The sequence below is a fragment of the Alexandromys fortis genome, unplaced genomic scaffold (genome assembly GCF_014885135.2).
Source record: "Alexandromys fortis isolate MF-2015 unplaced genomic scaffold, M_Fortis_MF-2015_v1.1 scaffold_98, whole genome shotgun sequence".
Taxonomy (NCBI): domain Eukaryota; kingdom Metazoa; phylum Chordata; class Mammalia; order Rodentia; family Cricetidae; genus Alexandromys; species Alexandromys fortis.
This window is the reverse complement of record NW_026068002.1, coordinates 2,796,405-2,805,047: the sequence shown is the minus strand read 5'-3', so window position 1 is coordinate 2,805,047 and position 8,643 is coordinate 2,796,405. Positions and strand designations below refer to the sequence as shown.

The following is an 8,643-nucleotide window of genomic DNA, read 5'->3' as shown; positions in this document are numbered from 1 at the left end:
ACTGTATTAATTGAAAATTTATCACTCTCACTTCTCAGTTTATTTGATCCCATTTTAATGAATGCAAATGATCTAACTATTGCTTTATTTTTTCTTTTTAAATAATTTATTATTTGAGAAATACATACAGTATATTTATTATACTCTTCTCCTTGCCCCCGTGCCTCCCAGATCTTCCTCCTCTCTACCCACCCAACTTCATGTTCTTTCTTTCAAAGGGGGGGGGGAGGAAAGACTCCACTAAAAACCATGGAGTCTGATTTATGTGTAGGGGTTGCCTCAGCCAATCACCTTGCTTGTAGGGCGGGGTCCCCTGAGGATAGTTTTTACTAATAAATATTGCTGGTGTGCCCCCCCCCTTTCCCTTCTGCTTTCCTGTTCTCCGCTGGAACTTCGGTTCTGTAAGTCTTTCCCTCATTAAAGCTGAATATTTTATTATAATTTCTGTCTGCCGTTCATTTACGCCGCTACATTTATGCTGACCAACTACTCCTAAGTGTGAGGCCTGCGCTGGACTGTGGTGGAAGTACCCAATGTCACTCCATTGAAGAAAATGGAGACATAAATGTATCTCAAATTAACTGACTTTTCTTAGTCAAGAGAAAGATGCTCTCAAAAGAAACGTTTGAACATTATCTGGCAAAGTTCCAAAACACACTAGAAAGCCAAAACAATAAATGAGCACCTAGAACCGAAGCCATGATGAGAGAGGCGCACATGCCAGGGACCGATGGCCCACATCCAAGAGGACCCTAAGATTCAGTAAATATGTGAATTCATTTGTGGAGAACTTTCTAACGTCTGTCTGGAGGCTTGAATTACATACCAAAGCACACATCGAAATGTGAATCTAAGGCAGGTGTGGTGTCATATGCCGATAACCTCAGCCGCTGGGTGGCAGGGGCAGGAGGGTCACCAGCTAGAGGTCAGCTTCGGCTACACAATGAGGTCCTGTGACAGGAAAAAAATGACAGTGAGTGTGCTGGCTAGTTTTTTGTCACCTTGACACAGACTTGAGTCACCTATACTTGAGGGACCTTCAGGTGAGAAATTGCCACCATCGGATTGACCTGTGTACAAATCTGTGTGGCATTTTTTGAGTTAATTAATGTGGGAGGGCCCAGCCTACTGAGGGTGGAACTTTCTTGGGGGAATAATTCTAGGTGGTATAGGCAAGCAAGATGAGTAAGCAGCAATCCTGTGTAATCTGCTTCAGTTCCTGCCTCCAGTTTCCTGCCCTGACTTCTCTTCATGATGGTCTATAAACCATAAGCTAAAATAAACTCTCTTCACCAAGGGGATTTTGGTCGTGGTATTTTATCACAGCAATAGAAAACTAACTAAGACAGAGAGGGAGAAGAGAGGGAGGGAAAGAGGAGAGGAAGTAGAGGGAAGAAGGCATTAATTCAGGGAAAGAGAGAGAGGGAGGGAAGGAGGAGAGGAAGTAGAGGGAAGAAGGCATTAATTCAGGGAAAGAGAGAGAGGGAGGGAAGGAGGAAAAGGTGTGAGGATGGAGTGGAGAAGAGTGGGGAGAGAAGAGGGGATAAGAGGTGGGGGGAGGAGAAAGGTGACTTTAATAAAGCCCTAGATGTTATTAGATGCTTGTGGTTTTACCTGTGACAAAGCAGATTATTGCTGTCTAGTATCAAGGCACATTGTCCATGGGTAGTTTTATTAAGTGTTTGTAACAAATCAAAAAAGGGTTGAAACAAAGAAATGGTCTCCCATTTACCATTGTTGGAAATTGTCATTGGTTGGCTTTACATATTCCAGAACATCTGAATGTATTTTGTCAAAAACTGCAGGGGCCATATGAAAAACTACACTAACACTTATCAATGTGTTTATTGATGAAACCTCTGAGAAGTCAATCGATGTCCACGCAGTCCGTCAACAATGATATTTTATAGTCCGATAATACACATCTTGGAAGAATTATTGGGATTCGAAGCACAGTGTATTTGATGAAAGCCTTACCATTATTTTAACAGATTCAGGATGAGAAAATTCACTTATTTTATAGCAAAAAAGCCTTGACATATGTTAATGAAAGTAATGAAAGATTGATTGCTTCCTTGGCTGCCAGTAAAGAAATCCTGTTATCACACGGTAAAGAAATGCTGGAAGAGCAGAATGGGGGAAGAAATGAGTGTGCTCCCAGGAGCCTCCACCTTGTGAGGTTCTCATTACTAAATAGCAAGAAATTATTTTCTTTTTTCTCTTTTTAGTTGTTTTTGTGTGTATGTGTGCAGGGGAAGGGCTGTTTTGTTTTGTTTTATGAGACAGGGTTTCTCTGTGTAGCTTGGCTGTTCTGAAACTCACTGTGTGGACCAGGCTGGCCTTGAACTCAGATATCTGCCTGCTTCTGCCTCCCAAGTCCTGGGATTAAAGGCATGCACCACCACAGCCAAGGGTAGCAAGAAATTCTAAAGGGATTTTTACCAGAAACTAAAATTAAAATTATAAAAACTAAAAGATTAGTTAACACGAATATATATATACATATATATGTCATGAAATCATACTCAAGTTCATTATCAACATCTTTTAACATTTTATTTGGAAGTTTTATACAAATTCAGTATTATTTTTCTTTTCACTTGGTACTTTTCTTAGACTTTTGTAATAATAAAATATGCATAATGATTTTCACTAAAGTTCATGTAAGCCATTCCTCAAATCTTTTGAATTTACCCCAGTATGTAATATAAATATAATCACTTTCTATGTGTACATCGACAGGAAGAATCCTTGTACAAGTTGGACAGTGTCAAAAGTGTTTCTATCCAGAATATAAGCAGTACATTTTATGATACCTTCATTCAAAAACACTGCGAAGGAACCAGAAAACCTCTGAAATTACAGAAAGTTCAGTTTTACAAAATGTTTGAAAAACAAAGATTCTTAACCAATTTTTTTAAGTTAGTGCACAAACCTGAAGTCTGTCTAAACAAAGTTGTTCAAAAGGGACAAATATCAACCAGCCACCATAGTCATATTATTAATCTGAAGCTACGTCAGCTATTAAAAGTCCATTTATTTCCTCATATGCAAACTGAATTATTGCCTTTATATAAATGGTTATATTGAGGAATGGGTCCGTTTGACTGTTCTTCCATTCTGGTTTTGCCATCATGCCTTAAATATGACTGATGAAATGAACCAAAGGCAACAAACCGTCATGTTCCCTTTCGAGATCTCCCACAGAACCCAAACTCAAGCTCACTATTGTCTTAGGAAAATCGTAAGCGTCCTAAGCACTCTGATATGGATGATATCAGACTCTGACACTCACAATGAAAATGCATACCCGAAACTCCAGACACGGGCGCTGAGAACAAACGCCACAAAGCAACTCCCTACTTCATGTCTGAGCACACTCAGTACCTGACTATGCAGAACGTTTGTTTTGGAAGCATGAAGGTGATATGGTCACAATAATAGTGGTCAGCAGAAAATATTTTCCTGGGGAAGAGGAGAGGAAAAAGGAATAGCGTCACCTCCCATAAAGGACACAATGAAAATACATGCCCTAAGGAAACCTAATGCATTCAGCTTACATTAAAATTATTTGAAGAAGCCTCTCGATCACAAGGATTAATTGGAACATGAGATGTAAAATAGTAGTGGAGATTACAATTATTGATCTAGCTATTCCTTTGTTAGTACTTTGGTAATAATAGGAGATACTGTAATATTTTATCTCCAGATCTCCTGAAACCATAATAAATAGGTAGCTTGTAGAAAACATAACCTTATTGAAATGTCCCTTATATTCAATTGAAAGTAAAGTTTAAAAAAAACTCAATCTAGCACCTTCTAAAACATCAAAATCATTTATAAAGTTCTATCCCAATTCTGAAGAAAATAACTTGAATTCAAAACATTAAAGTCATATAAATTGTATCTGACCTGAAATTATAGTAGTATTGAACATTTAAAAATGTCTGTATCATGTATGAAATCTGAACTAGTAACATAAATTTGAATTCATGTACCTTTTAAAAACATTTAGGAAAGGCATTTGTTATATAAAATATACTTTACATTCAAAATTGTGTGTTATCACAAAGTAGTTGTCAGCCTAAAGGTAGACCGATCAAATGGCAACAAAAATTATTATATTGCAACTAATATTTGAAATTACGTTTAAAAAATTCCACAAACACGGCAAACAACTATTCAATCTGCAGCAATTATTTGAAACAACTAGAGCCACAATGAGTACTGATACACAGTATAATACAGACATGTAGCAACTATAAATACGTTATGCTAACAACAATCCCTTTAAATTATTTTTGGCATGGAGCCAGAAGCTGTGTGGAGACTGGATGCAAAGAGTTGCTCATTGGTTGATTCCCAACACGAAGCACTCAGAATCTTCAAGTAGACTGCACAGTTAAAACGTGGGCTTGTTCATGTATTCTTCCATTGTCTGAAAGAGAAAAGTGACTTAGAGCAATCTTCCCTTTAAACCATATGCATTAACAGACTATGATTTGTTTTTCATTCTGTTGGTTTTTTCTTTTTGCCATGTTGAAAAAATTCAAAAGCATATATAGACATAACTCTTTGCATTCTACTTTAAGTGGCTACAAGTTTGAATATCATTTATCTACATGTACACATGGCTGTACATACATCAGTTTCAACTGAGAAAAGGGTAAGCTTGATCAGGAAGTGGATGTTTGGGAAGAGAGATGCTGAAACAACTACGGAGACACCACTGTTCATTTAAAGCTCCTGTCTAAATGGCCGCGAGGACCACACGTGGGCACATGTGTTTGAGAAGCCCCAAGTATATGTAACACATGCATTGTTTTCTATGCTGTGCAGAACCTCTTCTTTATACCTACAGCCCAGTCAGAAGGGATAAGTATCCTATGACTCTGAAAGCTTTCCACTATGCCTTTGGAAGAGCACTTCTCCAAAATATCCAGACCCTCATTCAGTTATCAAATTTGCTGCTAAGCCCCAAAGTTTTAGTTTCCTGTCTTCATTTTTTCTTTTAAGTGTTTGATAAGACAGGTAGAATTCCACACTGGTATTGCAAACTCCCTCCTACTGAACAGATACACATTTATGAAAAACAATGACCCAGGTTATATCAGTAAGAGAGCTCATGGAGGGTGGGGGGTAGCAAGTTATCCTTAGGCAAAACTTTAAGCCACTATGGGTCACTCCCAATTTGCTTAGCAATTGACATCTAATTATGCGCCCCAACACGTGTGTGATCATTCAACACCTCAGGAAAGATTGGCAGCTGGGGCCAAAGAGATCAAGGATGTGGCCAACAAGATTGTCCAGAGCCGCTCAACCTGGAGGTTGCATAGTAGATACCCAGCAAATCAGGTATTTACATTATAATTCATAACAGTAGAAAAATACAGTTATGAAGTAGCCACAGAATAATTTTATGGTGGGGGGGTCATCACAACATGAGGAACTGTATTGAAGGGTTGCAGCATCAGGAAGGTTGAGCACCACTGACCTAGAGGATACCCATATCAGAAATCAGGGTTTCTACCTGTGTTCCCTGTCTCTTTAGAATCTCAGTGTACCACTGCTGAAATGATTTATGATTAGTCACCCACACTTTCTCTAAAGCTTGTCAGCCTCCTAACTGGGCACTGGTCCAAAGAGGCTTATAACCAAGGACATCTGGCCTGAATCTCCTCTTAAATATTCCACCATTACCTTTTAACTTGACTTGGGTATCAACAATGACCCCTAACCTATGTGAATTTTGTAGATTATCCTGATTTAAAAAGATCCAAAGCAAATTAAGTCTAAAATTTATGAGATTTTATAATCTTATATTTAAAATGTAAGAGATGACAACACATTATCAATATTAAAAAGATGATCAAATAAAACCTAGAATAACATATTCCCTTTGTTTGATACTCTTATATTGCTACAACTATATTGTCTTTGCAGTTAAAATGCCTTACTGTTGCAAATTTGAATGGACAGTATGGACACCCTGCTCAACACTTTCTGCAGCCTTGAAGAAGCATGAGATGGTCAAGGACATAAAGTGAATACCTCACTGCCGCAAGGTTCACTGGGCTCTGGTTATCCACCATATATTAGCATGAGGTGACTCCAGCTATCACTCCAAGGACATAAAGAAATGTTGTGAGAATTTGTTGCTTTCTTGAACTTGCACTTAAAAGCGTTGGAACTGACTTAAAACAGTCACAGTCTCAAATCTTTGTCTTCCCTTACCTTCACTAGAGTCAAGCTAGGGTCATATCTTTGGACCCAACTGGAGACTCTCACACCTTGATAAGATGCATTCTGTACCTAATATGCATCCCCTTTCTACTGCACTGTGGTTTTGGTTTATGCTCTGAAGATTGAAAAGTGTTAGGGTGCACCAAGCAGTTGTTCATACATCCTCATGAATGAGATGGCCTACGGCTTGACTCCATTTGACCATCCCTTCCTAACAGGCTATGGTCTGTGAAGATCATTCTCTTCATCTAGTACAACCTCTACTCTACAATCTCTATGCTTCTAACTTTATGACATCACCCACATTGCTGCTACTCCCTCCCATATCAGTCAACCCCAGACAACTAGACTTTCAGAATTATCAACATCTAACCTGGATATGTTCAGATTAAGATGGGCACCTAAAGCTTTAAGACTATGGGCCTAATTAAATATGTGAAATTAACTTCTGTTTCTCTCCTCTAGCCCAGGAAAATTTCATTAGGTGTAATTGAGGGGAAAGTCCTAAGAGCTATTTCATGGTTTTCAGTTGTTCTAAAAGAAGACAACATCATAAAGGCCTTTCTTGGACCCTAATAACTACAAATGCGTACTTAGAGCTGAACTCTAAGTGTGGGAACGCACAGAAGAGGATTTGTTCCACCTTGACTAAAGGTCAGAGAGCCAGACCTGTTCTCTTCAAGGAGGTTTGACCTAAGGTGTGGCTACTGACAGGATGTTTTGACCTAGAGTGTGGTTACTTGATGTTTTGGATACTAAGAATGTAATTACTTTGTTAGTTCCTAGTATCATGGTAAAGAAGTCTCTTGCCTTCCCCTTCCTCTTTGGACTGGGGCATAGAAAGCCTATGAGAAAAAAATATGAGGCAAAACTCATTATTTACTAGATACCCTCCCAACTCTATCAGTTGTCTCTTGTCTATTTTTCTTAATCCTCACACTTCCCTCCAAACAGGGATGAAGAAGCCAGGCAGGACCCAGTAATTGTCACCCAGGCATGGGATATGACAAATGGTGTCCAACGTGGGACTCGTGGCAGGTCAGGAAGTAAAGGGGCCTTCTTCCCCTTTATGCAATTTGAACATTTTCTCCTACATATTCTGTACTTTATAAAGCAGACCAGACATGCAAAGTTGACTCTTCCACAAGCTCTCCCAAATGTTCACGGATGTCACTGGAAGGGGTACTGGAGCCCACAAGGACACTAGCAAGACTGTGGCATTTGGCAGGCTCTGTTCACTCAACAAGAGCCATTTAAGGGCAGCCACAACCTTGCCTGATCGCTGGGGTACAGGGCTTAACACGGGGCATCTAACTCTACCAGTTCACACTGTCTTCTCAGCCATCAGGGACACGGGGCAACCAATTAGTGCTTTCCTGTGAAAGGGCTCACTTCTTGAAATGCCTGCTTCCAAGATTTAAGTGGAACTAGGAACACAGATCCACTGAAAGTTCTTAAAGCCTATTTCCTGCAGCCTGGGGACTTCGAAATAACTCAGGTGTGTCTTGGCCTCAATTCAGGAAGCTTTAGCTACCAAAGTACCAAAGACCCTGTGAAAGGTCTGCCTCTCCTATAAGAAGCTTCTATCTTAAAGACAAAGAGTAGAGTCTTAGAAATAACCCCCACTTCCTACTCCCTGTTTCTCCACCCCAGCATATTTTAATAAATGTTCTTTTACAAGTTATTTACAAGTACTGATTGCTTCAGTGCCTCATAAAATCCCCTTTTGTGACATTTGGAAAGAGTCAAGTAAGACTCAATGAGGTTTAATGCATTTCTTGAAGGGGATAATACCTCTAGCAATGAATGCATTGACCTGACAGGCACCCAGAGCTGCTTGTGGGACCCACCCTTGCCTTTCTTCATGTCCACTCACCTGAGGATGGAGTCCCTCCATGGGCAGGAGTAAGTAATCAGCTCAAAGTATTGCCAAGACAGTTGCTGGGAAATCATGCCTAATGTCTTATTAACTTAATCAGTCTCTTATTTCCAAATAGCAGGAAGAATGGCCTTAGTACCAATTTTAAAAGGGCACTTTACAATTCTTGAAATCCTCTTGACTCTTGACCTGCTGTTATGAAAACAGGAAGATGGAAAGACCCACTGAGGCCAGGTGTGGTACACGCCTGTCATCCCAGCACTTGGGAGGTAGAGGCAGAAGAATAGTGAATTTAAAGCCAGCCTGGGTTACACTGTAAGACTCTGTCCAAAAAAACAAACACACACACACACACACAGCGGAGAGTGGGGGCAACAGGGGGAGAAGAGAGGGAAGGAAGGAAGACCCACTGGTATTCTGGGAGGCCGGGACAGAATCTAAGCACCCAGAAATATGCTTAGTTTAGGACTGCTCAGAACTGCCTCATTCTAGAAGGCAAAGGTCAGAGAAACACAGTGTTC

The 8,643-nt window shown here is 39.8% G+C and overlaps 1 protein-coding gene across 4 annotated transcripts in view; it reads right to left on the bottom strand.

Moving 5' to 3' along the window:
* Window positions 1–2,530: 2,530 nt before the first annotated feature.
* The window catches only part of Ap1s3 (adaptor related protein complex 1 subunit sigma 3), a 65,064-nt gene continuing 58,951 nt past the window's right edge, over window positions 2,531–8,643 (bottom strand). For 2 of the 4 annotated variants that reach the window (XR_007595218.1, XR_007595216.1), the window contains exons 5-6: window positions 8,120–8,314; window positions 2,531–4,438 (exon numbers count right to left, since the gene is read on the bottom strand). Coding sequence is in view for 1 of the 4 variants with exons in the window: in XM_050161048.1 (XP_050017005.1) it covers window positions 4,403–4,438 (36 nt within the window). In the remaining 3 variants the exon portion in view is untranslated. The remainder of the gene's footprint in view (window positions 4,439–8,119; window positions 8,315–8,643) is intronic. The other 2 variants (XR_007595217.1, XM_050161048.1) reach the window with 2 other exon arrangements.